Below are 22969 nucleotides of genomic sequence, written 5' to 3'. Positions count from 1 at the left end.
AAACCCGTTTGGCTCCTATAGAATATATGTATGTATGTGTATATATATTGGCATATATGATAATAAAACTCTTATATTTTATAAGCAACACACACCATTTTAAAATGTTTTTGCCATTTTCTCTTTAACATGTTAGTTCCCTGGCTATGCAAGTATCTCATGCATTTTGTATATGCTGTCTGTTGCATAAAGCAGATTTTATAATTTTTTAATGAATCTCTGTATCTGACCCATCATTTCAGTTACAGTACTTGTAGCATTGATCCTGTATTTAAAGCTTTTTAGAATAGAGGGAGAAATCAAAATAAAAGATAGCAGCCAAATATAGATGAAGCCTCTAGATCTCTCTTCTCCTACATTTGTGAGATAGTAGCAAATTCTGTACCACTTTATTCTGTTTCAGCGGTTTATCTCTGCAAGCGGACAATGCAAAACAAAGCAAGGCTAGAGCTAGCAGACTATGAAGCTGTAAGTACCTGGGGAAAAGTAAATTTCTTTGCTGGGCCTAATTAGCATGTAAAATAATGTTAAGCATAAGAACTACAGGCAGTCTGTAGTTATCCAGCTTTTGCCAGCATGTGGGTCTGATATTGCTCAGAAGTCAGAAATTCTATTTGAGAGACAGTAGAGAAGGCTGGCTAGGCAAGAGTTGAGATTTTGGTCCATCTCTAATTTTACTCTGCTCAGATCATCATGCCAGGATCAGAAACAACTGCTCGCAAATCCCACATACACTTCAAGTGTTTGAAAGCAAACGTACTCTACACCATGTAAGGGTTTGAATGAACGATTTCTAGCAATGTGTTCAAAATCATTTAGTAGCTGTGGAAATATAAACCTCATTCTTAAAGGTGATGCTGGCACTTGAGTCTTGGTCCCATCAGTTAGACTAGAGGCAAAGACAGTCAGAGCAGAGGCTCTTTCCACTCTTTGAAAGTCATCCTCTGCCCCAGGCAAGAAAGCAAGATAATTGGGGCCAGGAAGAGCAGGAGAAGGAGTGATTTTGATTAGGTGATGAGGATGGCACTCACCAAGGAGATGTCCTGAATTCCATCACTGTCTGCCCTTCCCCTCCTCCCCACCCTCACGTTCCTGAATTTTTCATGAAAACATCAACAGAAAATTCATGCACAGTCCTGGCTCTGCACTGAAAGCTGTCCAGCTGTGTTACTATGACATGATAGCAGGATAGTCAGCCAGACCTCTCAACATGCCAAATACTCCAGCCACAGAATCATGCTGACACACTTTATTGCTTCTTCTGGCACAAACTTGCTTTTCAGTGTACTGCACTGTGGGGTATGCATAATGTTATACTTACATGCCTTAGAAAATTCACCTCCAGTATACTATCCGTGAGAACCTTTAATGGTATTGACAAGATCTGTAGAAAGTTCCTCTCTCCTCTCTGCAATCTTTATTTTCAGTAAGTATTTCATAGAGATACCTCTGCAATACATAGAAATACAGTTAAAACAACACATTTTTTAGGAAGTTTACAGCCAGTTCTTCATGTAATCTCAGTAAAAGCAGTGTACAGAGGTAACTGAGGTCTTTAGGGATGAAGTTAAGAGCCTCAACCTACTGTGTGTTATCATACTGTATATTGCTGCCTTTTAATCTGGAAAGAACTTAGAAAAACTCCATTGCAGACCATAAAGCTGTTCTAGAAGAAAGATTTTTGATAAGGTTTTGCAAATATTCTTACTGTTATTAATAGTAGGATATAGCATATATATATTTCCTGTGTAGTAGTGAATAACTATAGTCTGCATTTATTTTAAAGTGGGGATAGCTGTGAATAACTTGGACGATTCCTATATTACCATAATATCCATAGTTTTTCATTATTATATTTTAATTAAATTTATATGTTGCTAACATAAGCCATTTGTATAAACAACTGATGAAAGTTGTCATGGGGATCATCCAATATGGAAAGTACTGTTGTTACCTTTCACAATTAATTACTTCTAAAATAAGAATGTGGTTTTGTATTATTACAGAATTACCCAGCCAAAACCCAGTACATAAAAATGCTTCAGAAATCCCATGTTCTGCTAGGGGGTTGTATCCAACTTTATCAGATTTTCAAAGCTAAAATAGCAGGACATCCAAAAGAAGATAGATGTAGTATTCCGTCCTGGTTGGTGTCAAGCAAACATTTTATATGACAAGTAAGGTACATTTACATTGGTACACATAATATGGCTTATATTACACCTTTTTTGGAGGGTGGGGTGGGGGATTAGAGAGAGCAGTGGAGGATGGAAAGGTAACAACCTAACCTAATAAAACTGTGATGTATTTACAGGAGAGTTTGGCCAGGCTACAGCGAGCATTTGCTCGAAAGTGGGAGTTTATTTTTATGCAAGCTGAAGCACAAGCAAAGTAAGTTCCTTTGAAGAGGAGGACTTGGGGTTTGTGCATGTTTTTTGAAGGGAGAAAGGGATGAAAAAGTGATTGGACACCTCTTACGTTTCAAATTGCTGTCATTAACACTGTTTCTTTTAAATATCCTATAACATTGACAGAGTAGACAAGAAGAGAGACAAAATAGAGAGGAAGATTCTTGACAGCCAGGAGCGAGCATTCTGGGACGTGCACCGGCCGGTGGTGAGTGCTGGTGGGGCTACTCTGCCTATGAGTGGGACAGCTGATTAATGTTATCCTCTGTGGAGTGTTGGGGAAGTCTGGGAATAATTAAAAGGGCTGTAGGTCATGGGTTGCAGAGGATCTGTAATTTATATCATTGTACTACTGAAGACTGCATACATGTTTACCCTCAGTTTGGGGTTTTCAGTGAATAGATTTGTTGTGTCTGATTTCTTGAATCAAAAGATACCTTTCTTTGACTTTTACAGTCTCAACAGTTTTGCAAGGTATGAGTCACACTACCAAAATTATCAACATAACTAAAAATACTTCTAAATAAATCTGAATATATTCTTTTATTTATTTATTTATTTATTTATTTATTTATTGCTAAGCCTTCCAACTTCACTGTAGTCATATTTTCAAGCTATTTTTAATGTACATAAAGGTTAGATATTGTTGGCTTTGAGCTGTGAAAGTCGTACACTGACTTAACAAGATTTGTCAGAGCTCCTTGCCACAGTCCATCTGAAATTAAAAAAAAATAAGTCCTTACAAAATCAACTACCTTTGAGAGCTAAAACTTTGAGAGAGAATGCCAAATGTCACAACAATTCCAATAAACCTTTGAGAGGTGAATATTCACATCAGTTTGTTTTACTACAGAACTTTGCAGTTTCTCTTATGTAGCATTAAGCTTTCAATTTCCGTATGCAGTTTTATATCATTACCAATGAAACTGAATATGGACTATGTCTTCCACTGACATTTGAATAGATACATGTACATAACTAAAACTTACTCATTTTTATTCCTTGTTCTTAGATGACTGAAGTTATTACAACAGCTAGTTCTGATTTATTTCCAGTAATTGTTTTGAGGGTGTAAGGTTGCATTGATGATACCTGTAGAAGAGGTAGGTAGAGTTAGAAAGTTTCAAATTAACTTGGACAGGGTCAGCTTACACTTGAGACTGTGAAATTGGAAGAGTGGTAGAAGAAATGGATTTTTAGGTAGGATTTAAGAACATCAAGTAGAGAAAATCATTTGAAGTGAAAGATTCAAACCACAGACATTAGATACAAGAAAACTGGAACATTATTATCTAGTCACTGGCATAAAACAAGGAAGGAAGACAGGAAAAATAATCTGCCATGTGATGTTCATGGAAGCTGCCAATAGAATAGACACAGAATGTTTCTACAGACCTGTAAAGTTTGAAGGCAAACAGTGTTTATATTAGCCGCAGAAATGCATTTAAGGGTTTTGAATTTGGGAAGGAAATGCTATTTACAGGTTTGGAAGAGAAGATGAATTGATGAAGTTTTGAGTTAAGATACAGTAGAGAATAAGAAGTAGAGAATTAAAGGCACCAAGACAAAAGAGGAAAATTAATCTGATTAAGAGCTTTGACTGAGCTTTGTCTAGTCCAGCTGATTTTTTTAACTTGGTTGTAGATATACCTAGGAAATATCAGAGACAAAAGATTAGATTATCGTCAGCAATCTAGGCTCCTGACTTAGAAAAATGTAAATCGGAGAATGGAGAGGGAAACACCGATACTTTGGCTGAACAACACCTCTCACTAGTTACTGACTAACTAGTTTTGAAAATGTTGTTATGAATTTATTCTCACAGAACCTTCAATTAAAAATAATAAACATTAAAAGAGGAACAGACAAGAGATTCTTAATTTATAATTTTTCATCTTTTGATTAAAATGTAGAGTCTGGGACATATTTTTTTTTTTAAACTGAAAGTGAATTTGGAGAACCACATATTTCATTCTTAGCTTTTTAATTTGGGTATGTAAATAAACATTTTTCAGGATTTTTCACGGGTATTCTGGTCCCTAGCTGCTTTATTTCTTACCTAACTGGCTACTGTGCTGATACAGAAATTATACATGTAAAACATAGTCCTTGAGCAATCTGAAAAAAAAGATACTTTAAAGTGTTGAAAGGGATAGAATGGGGAAGTAATCCATCATTCCAAATGACGGTGCAGCAGTGCACTAAAGGAATGGGAGACGTGAAAAAGAATGGCTACATGACAGTGTAAACAGGTGAATATAACACCACAAAAGGAGCATGATCTGAGTATCAGAAGTGTCACTGACATGATTGATAAGCTTAAAATGATGAAAATGAGATGAACTTTGATATGTAAACAGCATTTTCCTAAATAATATTAAAAATAATAATAAAATATTTCATAAGTCCCAAGTCAAAATTGTGGTGAATGGAGTCAAATCCAGTTGGAGGCCGATCACTAGTAGTGTTCCCCAGGGCTCGGTACTGGGGCCAGTCCTCTTTAATATCCTTATCGATTATCTGGATGAGGGGATCGAGTGCACCCTCAGTAAGTTTGCAGATGACACCAAGTTAGGTGTCGATCTGCTAGTGTGTCAATCTGCTTGAGGGCAGGAAGGCTCTGCAGGAGGATCTGGATAGGCTGGACCGATGGGCTGAGGTCAACTGTATGAAGTTTAACAAGGCCAAGTGCTGGGTGCTGCACCTGGGGCGCAATAACCCCAAGCAGAGCTACAGGCTGGGAGATAAGTGGCTGGAAAGCTGCCTGGCGGAGAAGGACGTGGGAGTATTGGTCAATAGTCGGCTGAATATGAGCCAGCAGTGTGCTCAGGTGGCCAAGAAGGCCAACAGCATCCTGGCTTGCATAAGAAGCAGTGTGGCCAGCAGGTCTAGGGAAGTGATTGTCCCCCTGTACCCGGCTCTGGTGTGGCCACACCTTGAGTACTGTGTTCAGTTTTGGGCCCCTCGCTACAAGAAGGACATTGAGGTGCTCAAAAGAGTCCAGAGAAGGGTGACGAAGCTGGTGAGGGGTCTGGAGAACAAGTCTTACGAGGAGTGGCTGAGGGAGCTGGGTTTGTTCAGCCTGGAGAAGAGGAGGCTCAGGGCCGACCTTATCGCTCTTTATAAGTACATTAAAGGAGGCTGTAGTGAGGTGGGGGTTGGTCTATTTTCCCATGTGCCTGGTGACAGGGTGAGGGGGAATGGGCTAAAGTTGTTCCAGGGGTGTTTTAGGTTGGATGTTAGGAAGAACTTCTTTACCGAGAGGGTTGTGAGGCATTGGAATGGGCTGCCCAGGGAAGTGGTTGAGTCACCATCCTTGAAGGTCTTTGAAAGATGTTTAGATGTTGAACTTAGTGATATGGTTTAGTGGAGGACTTGTTAGTGTTAAGTCAGAGGTTGGACTTGATGATCTTGAGGTCTCCTCCAACCTAGACGATTCTGTGATTTTGTGATCAGTCCTGCAGGTGGCTACAGAAGGCCCTAGAAGATTTATGCCATATTCAGACAAATATTGTGGGCAGTGTAGCCTGAAGAGGCTTCCTTTACAAGTTTTAATCGTTAAAGTTCAGATGCCAATCAAAGTAAAACTGTAGAAATACAGTTCAGGGAAAGTTGTGTAGTCTCTCTGGAGATCCTGAGTAGCTTAGCTACAATAAAATCTGTGTCATCATTTCTACACTATAGTTAGTACCTAACATAGGGCTGAGACTAACGGCATTCACATATAGCAGCACATTTCTCTTTTGGAATGGCAGAGTAAACATATCTTAAAAGCCTTCCTTGTCTTTCCATCTGCCTAGAGAGAGCATTTCCTTAATTTTGATACTTCTATAAATTACAGACTATGGAACTGAGTGAAAATTGATTAGAAGGATTAGGGCTTCAGTCAAAAAGCAGTGACAAATCAAACTAAAGCAAGGAAGACTGTTCCTTCCAGTCAAAAAGAGATTAAGACGTTGTTCTTGTTTGAAAAGAAATGTTAAACTCCTGGTTAAAGTCTCTGTAAAAAAACTCTTAGCTTTCCTGAATTATTTTCTCAGTTTTAAACCCATAATCTTACATTGTCTATAAAAGGGACAAACGAGTACTGAAACAGTAAATCCCCTGAAACATTCTCAAATCCAGATCAAATACATTAGCTGGAGAGTATCCATGGCTTGTTGTAAAATTAATTCTTTTAGGTAGCAAGCAAGGAAAGCTGCTGTGTTGCTGCTACAAACTATTGAATGGACTCTTATTCTTGAGTTACACATTTATGTAATTTAAATGAAATGCAAATTAAATGTCTGTGGGGTACTTGCTGAGATTCAAATTATTTCAGAAGATAATGGAGAAATTATCTTTTTCTCCTGAAAGTCATCTGTATACTGTTTCACTGTAGTAAGTTGAAAAAAATTATTTTCTCCAAAAGAAAAAATAGTATTTGTGTAATTTAATGCAGGAGGGAAAATTATCAATGCTACTTACATTTGGTATAGGACAGGAGCAATGGTAAGGGCAAATGTGGCTTTAAGACCAATTCACTGTTTCAGAAACACCTCTCATTTATAGATTTGGAGGTTTAATGTCATTGTTTCCTAGTAGCAAAGTAGGAAAAAAGTAACATTTTCATTTTTTAAAACCTTGTCACCCATCCCACACCTTCATCTTTTCTATTATAACTTTTTATTAGATTCTATCTCCATTAATCTCATGTTACCTGTTTATATTTTAAAATTGTATTTTATGTGGTCTGAACATGACACTCAGCATCTGAGCCAGTAGGTAATAGTACCGGGTGTCTAGGGTCATGCAGCAGATACTTGTGGTTATTTGTTCTGAGTTTTCTTTTCTTTTCCTGCATTTATTTTGTTTCTTAATGACTTTTCCATCCCATTCCTCAAGATCAGCCTCAAAGACTTGGCAAAAGACTGAATTTAACTTGGCCAAGGTGGAGCAATCCTTCATTTCACACTTCATGTGCTATAAATCTTGGACTTTTTTGGGCCAGTTACTTGTTTAGCCTCAGAACACTTCTGTCTGCTTTATCACATTTTTTCAGAGTTTTTAAACATCTCTAGGAAACAAACATAAATAATGCCATACAACTTCTCTACTGATGTACCTGCAAACAGGTTTCATGTCTTCTTTTGTACTCATTTCACCATGTATCTTTACAAGGGAGTTACCTCTCCAGCAGACAGGGTGTGCAGCTCTTGCAGCCATTGGCAGTCTCACTTTTGCACTTCTGGTCATGAAATAAAGCTTTGTGCAATGCGTTATTTTCACAAAATAGTTATAGTGCTTATGACCCATACTTGCATCTATTTGAGGCAGATATTTCTAAATCTTATAGTTATCCTGCAAACTAGGGGCGATATGGAACAATTTGTACTTTCATTATTTAGAGTCGTTACTTAGTATGATTCTGCAGTAAGGGTGGGACAGACAGGGAAAAAGGAAGCTGGCTTCTTTTTCCCCAATAGTGCACCAAACTGAAAATGCTGAAATTAAAACTGAGGTTATGAAGAGGTCAGAAATTGTGAAATAGAACCGATGAGATAATGGAAGGACACAGAAAAATGAGATGATTTGGTTTTTAGTAAGACCCAATTCTGATAGCAACTAGGAAAATAAGCTGAAATATTAAGAATAAGGAGTGTTCAGAATAAATGCAATGTTTCTGTGTGAATTCAGTTTGATGCTTTAATCCAATTAATTCTGTCAAGTATATTACACAGGCAGTTAATCAGTTTCTAAATTTCACTTGAATTCCCTATCATCACTTTCAGAGATGTGGTTAGACTTTTCTGTTGTCATTTCTTTTCAATTGAATAACCTAGGTTATTCTGTATGGAATTAGTAAAACTGCAGGTTCCTTTCTTTGGGGGTGAAAAAATTTGAGAAAGCAATAATGATTCTAAGTCTTTAGCACAGGGACAACAGACCAGATGACTTTAACAGCTTTCCTTATGCAGCATTGTTGCAAATGCTAGAATCTTCGCAAACACAAATATGAGGTTATACAGACAATTGAAATAAATGCTCCTTAAACATAGCTTAAATAAATGCAATGGATACTGTTTCACAGAATCACAGAATGGTTGAGGTTGGTAGGGACCTCTAGAGATCACCTAGTCCAACCTCCCTGGGTCACCGAGACCACATTGTGTAGGATCCCATCCAAGCAGGTTTTGGTATCTCCAGAGATGGAGACTCCACAGCCTCTCTTGGGCAACCTATTCCAATACTCTGTCACCCTCACTGTAAAGAAGTGTTTTTTTCATATTCAGATGGATAGTACAGATTTCCGTACAATAATTTCCAGTTCTGAAAACCTGTCACTACAAACCTAAAATAGTCTATTGTAAATTAAGAATAATCAGAAATTAGATTAGCTTTCAAAAAGAATTAAGCATATCACTTCTGTCAGTAGCATATTCTTTAGTACTGCTTATAGTTTACTTTTACATGACTTAAGCCTCAAAAAATAAATTTCAACATCCTTTTCATATGAATTTTGTATGCTATGTGTGTCTTTGAAACACAAACCACTAAAATAAATATTTTTAAAGCAATACAATGAAACCTTGTTCTCTTAAGGTGAAAGACCAGCTTTGTACTTGATCCATTTTTAAACAAGTAAGGATGTGAGAACATGAGAATCCTTGCCAAGATTCTAGGTGCTTTATCTCATATGGATTAATTTTATGGCTTAATTTATTATATTAAATTTCTTGAAAATCTGTGTGAATCTGATTTTTCTCCTGTTCCAAACAGATCCTTGCACAGCCATTGTAATTCTTTGTGTGTCTGATTCTCCTCAGTAGTATTACAGGTTGAGAAGGTTTATTTATTTATTTATTTATTTGTTTTATTTGTTTTTGAAATCTTGCTGAAAATCTTTGAAGCTTTAAGTGATCCTAAGCTCCATGCTGAGTGTGACTTCCCATATCTTACTTTTTAAAACAACAGAGTTTTACCATACTGCAAACATAATTAAAGTTTTATCAAACTATTTGATAAAACATCTCTTTTTTTTTTTTCTTTTTTTTTTCTTTTTTTTTTTTTTTCTGATGGTCTTGGAACCACATTTTTCTTGTCCAAACAAGAAAAACACCTTGACAACTTGTAGTTAAATTTTTATCCATTGATTGTACTCCTTGCCACATTTCGATTAAGTCAATTCAAAACAGAGCAGAGCAGAGCAACAGGGCACCTTCTGCCATTTTTTAATAGTAGCCAATGATCTTCAAATAAGTCCTTTAATAAAGCAAGTATTGATTTTACAAATTGGTTCAAATGGCAAGTTGCCTCTCCTCTACAAGAGATTGTCTATAGCGGGTTTAACTTACACTTGAATGGTTATGCCTGTATTTGCAGTTTATCAATAATCATTATTTCTACATCAGTATATTTCCAGTGGATGACACAAGCAGGTTTATTGGTCATTCATTACAATTTAATAAATAAGTCTGTAACTTTATATCTCTGTACTTTCATAAGTCAAAATAAAATTAGCTAACGAGGACATGTATCGAGCATTTAATTTCATTCTATGCTGCCTGTATGGTTCTCTGTTAAAACCTCCAACAGGAAAGAACACTAAATCCTAACAAAGCTTTTATTAATTCTTACCAAGACAGTCCTTCCTTTGTAGGAATCGGTTCACTAAAGTTTGACATTGAATATTCTGGGACCTGAAACATCAGTTCAATAAATTAATAACAAAAATAGAAAAGATATATTAATGTAATTAAAAGCCAACAGGTTGTGAATCTTTATTAGCTCATATAGGCAAGTTTTAGCAGTTAAGCTTTCTAAGGCTAATTTGTTTCCATAGTATTACTTTACTGTAGATTTTCTACAACAAATGGTCTGTAGACTGTTTTCAGTGATGGTTATAGCATCTTTTAAGATGTGTCATATTTTAAAAATAGATTCAAATTCAGGAATATAGCTAAATTTGAGCCTGTTCCATGAAAGCTGTGTTCCAAATTGTATTCACTTATTTCACTGTCACACTGAATCCATAACACTGTAATTATTTATGCTATATTGTATTCCATAAAGATTGTATTTACAGAATCACAGAATCGTCTAGGTTGGAAGAGACCTCAAGATCATCAAGTCCAACCTCTGACTTAACACTAACAAGTCCTCCACTTAACCGTATCACTAAGTTCAACATCTAAACGTCTTTTAAAGACCTTCAAGGATGGTGACTCAACCACTTCCCTGGGCAGCCCATTCCAATGCCTCACAACCCTCTCGGTAAAGAAGTTCTTCCTAACATCCAACCTAAAACACCCCTGGAACAACTTTAGCCCATTCCCCCTCACCCTGTCACCAGGCACATGGGAAAATAGACCAACCCCCACCTCACTACAGCCTCCTTTAATGTACTTATAAAGAGCGATAAGGTCGGCCCTGAGCCTCCTCTTCTCCAGGCTGAACAAACCCAGCTCCCTCAGCCACTCCTCGTAAGACTTGTTCTCCAGACCCCTCACCAGCTTCGTCACCCTTCTCTGGACTCTTTTGAGCACCTCAATGTCCTTCTTGTAGCGAGGGGCCCAAAACTGAACACAGTACTCAAGGTGTGGCCACACCAGAGCCGGGTACAGGGGGACAATCACTTCCCTAGACCTGCTGGCCACACTGCTTCTTATGCAAGCCAGGATGCCGTTGGCCTTCTTGGCCACCTGAGCACACTGCTGGCTCATATTCAGCCGACTATTGACTAATACTCCCACGTCCTTCTCTGCCAGGCAGCTTTCCAGCCACTTATCTCCCAGCCTGTAGCTCTGCTTGGGGTTATTGTGCCCCAGGTGCAGCACCCAGCACTTGGCCTTGTTAAACTTCATACAGTTGACCTCAGCCCATCGGTCCAGCCTATCCAGATCCTCCTGCAGAGCCTTCCTGCCCTCAAGCAGATTGACACACTAGCAGATCGACACCTAACTTGGTGTCATCTGCAAACTTACTGAGGGTGCACTCGATCCCCTCATCCAGATAATCGATAAGGATATTAAAGAGGACTGGCCCCAGTACCGAGCCCTGGGGAACACCACTAGTGATCGGCCTCCAACTGGATTTGACTCCATTCACCACAATTTTGACTTGGGCCTGACTATCCAACCTGTTTTTAACCCAATGAAGCGTATGCCAGTCCAAGCCACAAGCAGCCAGTTTCTTGAGGAGACTGCTTTTCGAAACGGTGTCAAAAGCCTTGCTGAAGTAGACCACATGCACAACCTTTTCCTCATCCACCAAGTGCGTCACTTTGTCATAGAAGTCAATTTGTCATTTGTCACTTTGTCATATGACTTTGTCATATGTATTATTTAATAGCATAATACATATAATACACTCCCAGCCAACATGGGTTCATGAGGGGTAGGTTATGCTTAACAAATTTTCTTTCCTTTTGTGATAAGATCACCCATCTAGTCAATCAAGGGAAACCAGCTGATGTGATCTTTTTGGACTTCAGCAAAGGTTTTTACATGGTTTCCCGTGGGATCCTACTGGACAAAATGTCCACCATACTGCTAAATAAAAACACCATACAATGGGTGGGCAGGGCTCAAAGGATTGTGGTAAATGGGGCTATATCTGGCTGGCTGGCGGTCACTATTGGGGTCCCTCAAGGCTCCATTTTAGGGCCAGTCCTCTTCAATGTTTTTATAAATGATTTGGATGTACAACTAGAAGGTGTTCTGAGCAAATTTGCTGACGACACCAAACTTGGAACAGTTGTGGACTCGGATGAGGGTGGAAAGGCCTTGCAGAGAGACCTAGACAGATTGGAAAACTGGGCAATGACCAACTGCATGAAGTTTAACAAAAGCAAGTGCCAGGTCCTGCACCTGCGACGGGGCAATCCTGGCTTAATGAACACACTGGGCGATGAGACACTGGAGAGCAGCCGCGCAGAGAGGGATCTGGGGGTTGTGGTTGACAGCAAGTTGAATATGAACCAGCAGCATTCCCTGGCAGCCAGGAGGGCCAATGGTATCCTGGGGTGCATCAAGCACAGCATTGCTAGTCAGTTGAGGGAGGTGATTGTCCCACTCTATTCTGCACTGGTGCAGCCTCACCTCGAGTACTGTGTGCAGTTCTGGGCACCACAGTACAAAGACGACATTAAACTGTTGGAGAGTGTCCAGAGGAGGGCGACAAAGATGGTGAAGGGCCTAGAGGGGAAGATGTATGAGGAGTGGCTGAGGGCACTAGGCCTGTTCAGCCTGGAGAAGAGGAGGCTGAGGGGGGACCTCATCACAGTCTACAACTTCCTTGCAAGGAGGAGTGGAAAGGCAGGTGACCTATTCTCTGTAAACACCATAGGAACCACGGGAATGGCGTCAAGCTGAGGCAGGGGAAGTTTAGGCTTGACATCAGGAAGAGGTTCTTCACTGAGAGGGTGGTCGCACACTGGAACAGGCTCCCCAGTGAAGTAGTCACAGCACCAAGCCTGTCTGAATTTAAAAAGCGATTGGACTGTGCACTTAGTCACATGGTCTAAACTTTTGGGTAGACCTGTGCAGTGCGAGGATTGGGACTTGATGATCCTTACGAGTCCCTTCCAACTCGGGATATTCTATGATTCTATGATTCTATGACATCCTTTAAAATCAATGATGAAAAGGTTGAAGAAATGAGGGAAAATGCCAATATTTTGTATAGGGTTTTTATAATTTTCCCCTGATTAGGTGCCAAATTTGCGAGACATCTCAGAATGAAATTTGAAACATGCTTCTACAGAATTTGTACTTGTAAACAATGTTGTGATTTGCCTCCTGATCATTACATATAATTTATAGATGTTAATTGGAAAGTATCCCTGTACTTCCCAGATGAGCTAATATGAAACAGAAAAGAGAATCCATAGGACAAACTAGAAAAATTATGACCTGATCCTAGATGTATTTGGTCTGGAGTTCTAGGGATGTGAAAGAGCTTGATAGTATCCATATATAAAGTCATCATCAAATGTATATACTTTTTACAATTTCTGTAACTTTCCCATGGTGGCCATAATGGACTTTAATCTATGTCTACTGGATTTATTTTTTTGACAATTATTTGAGGCTGATTGATGTAATTGTTATGAAGGGAGCTACATGTAAAACAACTTTCAGGTTCCATCAGATAACTGCCAGAAAAACAGTTTTCTGAAAATGTTTTAAAATGTTGGAAATGTGCAACCCCCCTTTAACTGAACCTTAAGATAACACCTGCTTTTCTAAATCCTGTTAAAAGATCTGACCAGCTACACTCAGCACATTTGAAATACTTCTCTGAGACTTTCTATTGCACCATCAAAGTCATTAACAGTCCAGCTCTTCTGCAGCAAAGCCTCTTTACTCTTGGACCTTGAAGTGTGTAAAATACAGTAAAATGAGGTAAAAAACAAAATATCCAAATAATCTTACTTAAACATCAACCTTTCCTTATAGGCCTTGGCAGATTTTGCACACTCCAATAACTTGCATCTCTGGGAAATGAAAAATTACTACATTGCAGGAGAATATAGCCTGTATTTTTTGCTGTGAGATACTCACTTCTAGGCATTACTGACAACTTGCTCAATAAAGGATTTTAATGTCTCCTCTGATGCTAGACTTTGACTGAGAAAAATAAACTTTCCCACATAGCCAGAGTCAAACTGGGGCTTCCTCTTTTTTTTTTTTTTTTTCAACTGAGCACCAGCTTTTTTTTTTTTCTCACTTCTTTTTCATAACCTTTCATTCTCTTTCCTTCTTTTTTCTCACAGATGTTTAACTGGGCAAAGTTTAGCTATCTACACTAGTAAACTGGAATATAAAAATGACAGATAAAAATGAACTCTGGTATTCTGTTTATTATTCATTATCTAATTAGCTTCCTTTCCCTCATTTAGAAGTGAGTGATATCAATAGTGACACTTGAGGGTTATAAGACTCCTTTCCTAGAAAAATGCCAAAAATAAGAACAATGACAAATAGCAGAATAGATTTTCACATAGGAAACACTAATGTTTGAGATTTGGAAATTTAAAATTTTAAGCTTACTGTATTTGTGATAGTCTGCTGTTAAAAATAATATAAAAGATAGTATTAAATCTCTGCCTTGTCTTTACATTTGTGTGTCTGACTTGCTCTGTTCATTATTTCATATTGTTGAAGTGGATGCCAAGATCTGACATGTTCATATATATGTGATTATTTAAATCTGTAGTGTTTAAATTTGGAAAAACCGTAGATCTCGAAATTTATTATTTTTTATTCCTCTTAATCAATTAGCCCCTAATTGCAAAACAAAGATTTATTTCAAAGTGAATTGACATCGAAATGTAATGAAATCGTGCAAATGATATGAATCAATCTGCTTAGTATTTACTGCTTTAATGCACCCTGAATTTATGGGTGTACATGTTGAAATGAGGTAATTATTTTAAATATGCTGTTTTAGCTGAAGAGGCTGTGAAATTTAGTTTTCCTTAAATCATCCCTAAGTTTGTTGTTTCGGGTTGAGAACAGAACACAGACAGAAGGATGCCAGAAAGCAGAGGAAGCAAATACCGGTCTTTACTTTTTGTTCTGTTCTTGGGAGAAGAATAGAGTGTGATGAATTCCACACTGCTGTGAGTACCTGATTGGGGTGTTCCATAGTGTGAATTAGTTGAATTTCAGTCCCTGCAGTTTGGAAAGATCATAGGCTATATCACAAAATATATGTGCTGAGAGGGACCTCTGTAGGTTCTCTAGTCCAACAACCTACTCAAAGCAGTGCTGACTTCTAAACTGAATAACATTGCCCAGGCCCTTGTTTTCAAAATAACCAAAGACAGAGATTCTGAAGCCTAAGCTTCTTCCTTTTATTAAGAAGAATATTTCCCTTAGAGCCAACTGGAGTTTTCCTTACTTCAATTTCTGATAGTTGCCTCTTGGCCTTTCATGGTGCGCCTGTGGAACAAGTCTAGCTCTGCAAGTCCCCTTTTAGGCAGCAGAACACAACAGTTAGCTTTCTTCTTTTGAAAGTCAGAAGTCCAATTCCCCCAGCCTTTATTGGTATGTCAAACATTCAGTATTCTGATCATCTAAAAGTTTCTCCACTGGATTTTTCCATTTGAAATATATTTCTGGTATTGCTTCTGGGACTCAGCAATGGTCATGGGATTACATATGTGTCCTCAAGATGCTGAGCAAAAGAATTAACCATTTCCTTTGCCTGCAGGTTGTGCTGTTGCTAATGCAGCTGGGTCTGTGGTTAACCTGCATTGCTGCAAAGACATACTGCTGACTCATGCTCAACTTCTCCCTCAGATCAGCTTCTGCAGAGAAGCAACATAGACAGGCAAATCCTAGCCTATTGCAATGCATGAGGTTAATCCCTCCCACATATATGAGTTTATTTGTCTTACATACAAGGAAATTTCATGTTATTCTGGGTTAAGTAGATTCACAGTTAAATTGACATATTCTTTAAGAAAGAAGATGACATTGGAACTTAAACTGATAATCATTATAAACATCAATTTGCTTTCCACTGAGGATTTTATACATACTAGAATTACAAGTAGATCATAGCAAAAGGTTTTGTTACATAGAAAGGTGTTGGTAGCAATTGATTTTGGCTATGTGACTATCTCCAAAAAGTTGCTTTCAAAGGTGTCAAAAAATAGCACTGTTAGTGCTATTACAAAGGCTTAATAATTGATTCACTGTTGCCACTGTTATCAAGGAAAGATAATGAATATCAATTGATTTTTTTAACTAAACATATCCTCTTTTATTTATTTATTTATTTACTTAGTTTTTATTTCAAAATGTGAGCTCTAGTCAGATCCAAGCAGATAAAATCTTCCAATGTACCAACTGAGTGATGTAAAGTAAGGGAGGTTTCATCATTCCACTGTGTTTCTTGGTGGAATCCTATGTAGCCTCCTAGACAGCAGCAATAGAAAGTAGTGCTGGTAGGGGAATGGCAGGTCCTCTGCTGTAAATGAACACAATGACATTTTTACTTCAAGACAAGGAAGTGTTAACTGATGGATGAAAAGAAAATAATTTTCCTTTGAATATGTGATAGTATTTTAGACACCATATTTAATAACAGATGAGGGCCTAATTCTACCCCGGTTACAATCTTGCTATATGACAATTTCAACAAGGTCATGAGATATTCCTGTTTGTGTGTGGCTTGAGGTTGAGGGGCACTGCTGTTTTTATACTGAATATTAGTCCTGAAAGAAATAAGCCCTCTATTTACTCATATAAAAGAGGCTTCAAGTCTTCCAGGAAATCTGTTTGAAAACTATTAACAGTATTAGTATGCAAATTATATACTAAACACTAAATGGGAATCTTGCAGCCGAGCACTTTGACAGGCATCTCACTATTTGAACTATGGTAGTCCAGTTAAAAAAGCAACACAAAAAGAAAACACAGCTGGATGTAATTGTATCCAAACACATAGTTATTATGTTAATAAGGGCATGCGAATAAAATGAAATGTTGTCCAGCAAAGGTTTTCCCACAAAAACTTCGAATTATTTTAGCAAGATGTTCAAATGATGCAAGCTTTTGTTTTTATTTTAATTGAAAAGATGTTTGGTATTTATTCCTAAATATTAACAGATGAACTGTGGCAGCACCACAGAAAGAAGAAATACCATCTCGTATCAAGTATCACTTCAATAAATATACTTTAATTGAGAATAAAACACGAATTGTAACCCCAATTCTTTTAGGTACTTCCAGTGCTGTAATTTGAATCAGATTCTGAGAACACTATTATAATGGTAGTGATATATATATCACTATTTATATATAGTGATACCTATATATCATATACATATAGTCTTAAGCCCCTACTGTTAACTGAGGATGTTATATGTACTTATGTGCTTATATGCCCTTTCACTGCCTTCCCCATTGTACTGAAGCTTCCTGAGTTCCCGTGCCTGTATCTTCCTGCTGCTGCTCCTGCTGTGCCACAGCAGATTTACAGCAGCCTGAGAGGTTGTAAACAACCAAGTTTCTGTAAGATTCTATGAGACACTGTAGAAGTTCAGTACTGGGTTGGGTCTCCTTCCAAAGAGCATAAGCTTTGACCTTCTTTAATTCCTACAAATCTCCCAGAATTTCCCGTTATGTCCTTTGCATCAATCTGCAGAACAGAAGTCTGGCCATGCAAGTTACCTGGGCAAGGTGCTAGATCTGTTCATACCTGTTCAGTGCTTGTGGACTTGAAATCTTTCACACTAAGAGGCTTCAGATGAGTTTTGTGCCTTTTTTTGTTGTTGTTTAGGGCATATTTCTAAAACAAAACAAAACAAAACAAAAATAATTAAAAAACAACAGCGAAATAAAAACAAACAGAACAAATTGGAAAACACAACAGTTTGTATCTTATGTAAGTGTGCCAGCTATTCAAATTGCTGCATTCAAGGGCTGTAAATATTGTTAAAAGCCCATGTCTTCTTCACTGCCAGATACTGATGTAATCCTAAAGTAGATGTGTTGTTTTCTTTTTAACTTTGTATCTCAGTATACTGCCCTGTGAAATTGCCTTCTACCTTTAAATTGGCTATCATGCAGGGTTCTGTATTTTTCAACCTATCATTGTCTTTGACAGTTACAAGTTATTTTGAGTTGTAATGCTCAGTAAGAATGAAAATTAACTTTTGTTGCTGAATGGAAGAAAAGCTTTTGTGGTGCAAAAAGTATTATGTTTGGCTCAGTTATTACATAATTAAAAGACAAAAGACCCAATTATCTCTGGGTAGAACTGCACTAATCTTTTTTTCCTCCTGAAATAATACCATCCTAACTATAACAGTGTAAATTCAACAGTGGGACATGATCCCCGACAGTTTAATCATCTAACAGTACTCACAGGGAGACAAAATATTGTTAAATCACTGTCCTTTCTCATTCTAAAAAGCCACCAGGTGAGCTGTTTCAGTGATAACAACAATGGAAAACAGTGCAAAAGAATTTATTGTCAACAGATCTGCAGAGAAAAGCAACACTGCAGACAGAATATTGATTGCTGAAGGAAAAAAGTATTTCAGATGTACTCTGCATTAGACTTATACAAACCCTCTTATGTAACATGGTATAATGTTATGTTTTATGGACATTCCATTTTTATGAAAAAATGATCTCTGAATGTATGGGATATTAACAGTCTGTACTGACCTAAAAAATTTGAATGCATGTGATATGTTCACTATAGTAACTGTTATACAACAAAAAGTGCTTTTAGACACTAATCTCTGTACAGGATTCTCCTTTTTCACAAGTAAGCAAAAGAAGTATGTAAATATTCTGGAAAAAAAGAAAAAAGAAAAAAAAAAGCTTTCCTGGTGCATCACACAAATTTATAGTAGAAGAGAAAAGAAAAAGTCAAAGGAGAAAAAAAAAATAATGTAATCTGACTTTTTTGTTCTCTGCCCTGGAAAATAAACATGAAGAAAGAAATTACACACCTGTATTTGTTCATAAATTACTTCTACTTGATAATGAAATTTCCCATTCAAACCTCTCTATAATTGTGACTTTGGTGGAGATGTGTTTTCCTTAATTTGCATTCAGAGTTACAGTTTACCAGAAATGGCAGATAAAAACTTTTTTTTTTTTTTTTCAACATCAACTTTTCAGTGACTGTCACTGGAGACTTCTGTTTCTAACAAAATTATTGCTTGAAAAAAAATGAAAGTGCCTGTGCATTTTAAAAATATCAACACAATTATAAAGACAAGGCCATAAGTGAAACAAAAAGTATCAAAAGCATTGCATTTAATATATATATTTTAAGAATAGTGTATTTAACGGACAATCATTGCAAAACCCTTTAGAATTCACAAACGACAACTTCTAACTCTTCCCTAAGGCTCACAGGGAAAATTGTGCAAAAGTAGGTGCCCTCCACTTACCACCATCCTGAGCAAGGACAGACAGATTCTTTCCATTTACTAGCCATTTTTTTCCAAATGTTATTCAGACTTCTAATCTGAAGCTAAGAGACTTTAATAACAATCCTATGATGTACTAATTTCTTTGTCTTCCATGACTAGGCTGTAGTGTCTTTCAATCAGAAACATTTAAACTGATTTTTTATGTTTGGAGTAAGGAGCAAATTGAGTATATCACTAATGATCAGTTGCTGTAATTTAATAGTAACACTAGTGAGCAAACAGTATCATAGTTCTGTGTTGCTATGACCAACCAAAGTAGTCCCACTTACTAAGCTACCTCAAGCTATGTTGCAAGTCAGCTGAAAGAAATGTTTGTTTAAAACTAAGAAAAAGCAATAAAAGCAATGAACTTAGAAAACAAAGAGGTGAAAGTCATATTCTTAGTTACTACCACTGTGTACTCTTCTTAGTGAGGTAAGGGATATGAACTAAGACAAGGACTTTCTTCATTTTACTATTTTTCATTTGCATGTTTGCTTCTAATTTTTATACACAATCATACAAAGAGTGCATCACACACAGGAGAAAGTGCAGGTTGGACATTGGGAAAAAGTTTTCTGGGAGTGTGGTCAGGCACTGGAACAGGCTCCCCGGGTCAGTGGTCACAGCAGTGGTCCTGTTTGGAGCCAGTTCAACTTGATAATCCTTGTGGATCCCTTATGTATGGCTTGTTCTATGATTCTGTGGTTCTAAAAGCTACCATTTTTATTCACAAGCACAAAGCATACCTTCCCAAATCTAGTTCAAGAGGGATGCCAAATGAAGTCTTGAGGATATAATATCAGTGCCTGTTTTTATTCTTAGTAATGAGGAACTATTAATTCCACAAATGTAACGTGCATCAGTTTAGTACTTCAAAGCAAATAAATAAATAAATGGATAATACATCCAATAAAAAATTAGGCTGTTATTCAATATATTTTTCCAGAGGCGAAGTACCATTGTCCCATTTAATGAAATGTATTTGTTATTTGGCTCTTACTATGTAAGAAGGTTTCATTTTATTTTATTTTTTGTTGCTGTTAATATTTACAGCCACATTTTTCAAGCATTTTACTTTACAACGAGACAACATAGTTCATGTCATTAGCTTGATAAAAGTCCGTATTTATTGTCTGGCAAACCTAAAATCCAAGTCTAGCTACTCCCACTAAAAATAAAACAAACAAACCTACTTTCACTAAGAATCTACTCTCACTAGATAGCAGACTTAGTACTTCCACTCTCAGTGGGATATGTAATCCCTCTAAAATAAATAGGTAAAACTCACCATGGAGGATAACACTTTGTAGTTGTTTTCAGCAATGGATACAAAAACAGATTTCTGCAGGGAGTTTTTACTTAAAGGAAGGTGTCAAAGAAAGATGAATTAGAATAAACTAGAGGACTTGTGTCTTTTGGGAAGCTAAAAGATTCTGAGAATGACTCTTCGAACGCTACATCAGATGTGTTGAAAGTTGATCTGTTTAGACCAATAGCCTTCTGATGGGACTAAGGAAGCCCATTTTTGTTGTAGTTGTTTTTTTTCTCCCTCCCTCCCTCCCTCCCTCCCTCCCTTCCTTCCTTCCTTCCTTCCTTCCTTCCTTCCTTCCTTCCTTCCTTCCTTCCTTTCTTTCTCTTTCTCTCTTTCTCTCTCTCTTTCTCTCTTGTTTACTTTCTTTTGGAAGAGAGAAATCCCATTTAGACACTCATTTGTAATTTATTTTATTTTATTTTATTTTATTTTTAAATCAGGGAGCAAGAGGTTCACAGCTTAGGTGGGTGTTGCACAACTCTACTTATTTTGACAACCATGCATCTTAGAGAAAGATCTAGAATGCACATTGCATGGCTTCCTAGACAAAATCAAAACACAAACTTCTTGAGAGGTGGTTGGTTTTTTTTGGTTTGTTTGTTTGGTTTTGTTTTTGTTTTTCAGATTCATGATGTCAGGAGTATGTCTTTGGTGTCTCACTCCCCAGTTACTAAGTATGACCAACAGCAATTTAATTTGAACTCATACCTGTCTGTTCTTCAAATGCAGAGAAGCAGAAATATAAGAATACAGTATGCATTTGTATATTTTCTGCGTCTCTGTACATTGCTTTCAATACATTCAGCATAAAGATACACAGTCCTAACTTTGTCCTAACTACTATCATAGAGTCTAGCAAACCAGCTCGAATAGCAAAATAATATTTCTTACTATAAGCCAGAATAAATGCTACTTGAGATGCTTCTTTAGGCTCTAGGTCACTCGGGTTTTACTGTCTTCTGTAGGGAATATTGCAGAAGAACTTGAAATCACAATATGCCTCTAGTTTATATTTCGTTGTTGTTTTATTTTTATGTTGTTTGTTTGTTTAGCCTTGCAAACTGAAGAGGAGTATCTCTGTGGAAATTGTGTGGAGTTATTTCCCAGATTTTATCCTTGTGCTTTCTTTTATTTTTCTTTTAATAGCCTGGATGCGTAAACACTACTGAAGTGGATATTAAAAAGTCTTCAAGAATGAGAAATCCACATAAAACAAGAAAGGTAAGTATTGCTATAACATAAAAAGCTGGAGGTGGAGGTAATTTATAACATGAAGTTCCATAGTTTCTTAAAACATTTTTTCTTGCTGATGCAAGAAATAAATACATAAATGTATGTTGTTAATTAATAAGCTCTTAAATAAGTTTGGTTAACAAAGGTTCTAATACTAAGTAAATGCTATCACATAAGAAAGTGTTCGGAGAAATACTGACTAAGAAAATAAAAATTTTTTTTTGTTGTTTAGTAGATTGAATAAAGTATGTTAAAAGTTTCTGTCAGTAGTTAAGGAAAAATTAATTTAAAAACGCTGTTTAAGCTATAATAGTAGTGCTTCTTGTGCAGATCTTAATGAAAAGGCTGGCTGTAGTTTACAAATAGATGCACAGAAACTATGGAAGAAATAACCTTCTTCATCTACATTAAGATATGAACTGTCTAAGATCTCTGGGGACATACAGATTGACTAGAACAACATTTTCAATCAAATTCTTTGTATCATAATGATGTAGATTGAGTCCAACTTTAAAGTGTGCACTTTGACGTACATTTCAGTGTTTTTCAAAAAGAAAACTGGATTTAGAGTTGTTTGCTGCTGGCCATCCCTATTTACGGTAATAGCTGCCTTTCAGTGTCACCCCCCATGTTTGATGTGCTGTTAATATAGAGACAAAATAAAAGTCGATCTTGTGTTCTATGGCCTTATGAAATTGTGCTTTTTTGGTAGAATTTATTGTTTAAAAACAAAGTTTTATGTGAGTGCATGGCTTATTCAGTTTCTTTAGAAACTAGTGATCTGGAATAACTTCTTGAGCACAACATACTAAAAGGTACAGTTACTAATAGCATATGTAAAAGCCATTTTCTGAAACCAACTATTGCTTCGTATTTTTTGTGTAGTCTGTCTATGGTTTACAAAATGACATCCGAAGTCACAGCCCTACTCACACGCCAGTACCAGAGACTAAGCCTCCCACAGAAGATGAACTGCACCAAGAGGTTTGCAAAATAACAACGAGCATATACATTTAGATAAACTTTTTTTTTTCTTTTTGGAAGTTGGTATTAAACCAAAAATTATTGTAACTGGGAAGTATGTTCAGA

At 37.0% G+C, this 22969-nt stretch overlaps 1 protein-coding gene and 1 long non-coding RNA gene across 10 annotated transcripts in view; one reads left to right on the top strand and one right to left on the bottom strand.

The window, feature by feature from the left end:
• The window catches only part of RGS7 (regulator of G protein signaling 7), a 260311-nt gene that overhangs the window by 193740 nt on the left and 43602 nt on the right, over positions 1-22969 (top strand). For all 9 annotated transcript variants that reach the window (XM_027453802.3, XM_027453801.3, XM_027453796.3 and 6 more), the window contains 5 exons: positions 404-468; positions 2315-2391; positions 2535-2616; positions 21794-21868; positions 22766-22864. In XM_027453802.3, the coding sequence (XP_027309603.1) occupies positions 404-468; positions 2315-2391; positions 2535-2616; positions 21794-21868; positions 22766-22864 (398 nt within the window). The remainder of the gene's footprint in view (positions 1-403; positions 469-2314; positions 2392-2534; positions 2617-21793; positions 21869-22765; positions 22865-22969) is intronic.
• On the bottom strand, positions 15310-20830 carry LOC110353458 (uncharacterized). The gene is made up of 3 exons (XR_002403952.4): positions 20624-20830; positions 17601-17690; positions 15310-16367 (listed from the first exon to the last, which is right to left on the bottom strand). It is a non-coding gene; the product is annotated as an uncharacterized lncRNA (long non-coding RNA).

This window comes from Anas platyrhynchos, chromosome 3 (assembly GCF_047663525.1).
Source record: "Anas platyrhynchos isolate ZD024472 breed Pekin duck chromosome 3, IASCAAS_PekinDuck_T2T, whole genome shotgun sequence".
Classification (NCBI taxonomy): Eukaryota; Metazoa; Chordata; class Aves; order Anseriformes; family Anatidae; genus Anas; species Anas platyrhynchos.
The sequence above is the reverse complement of the archived record's forward strand: the minus strand, read 5'-3'. Positions and strand labels throughout refer to the sequence as shown.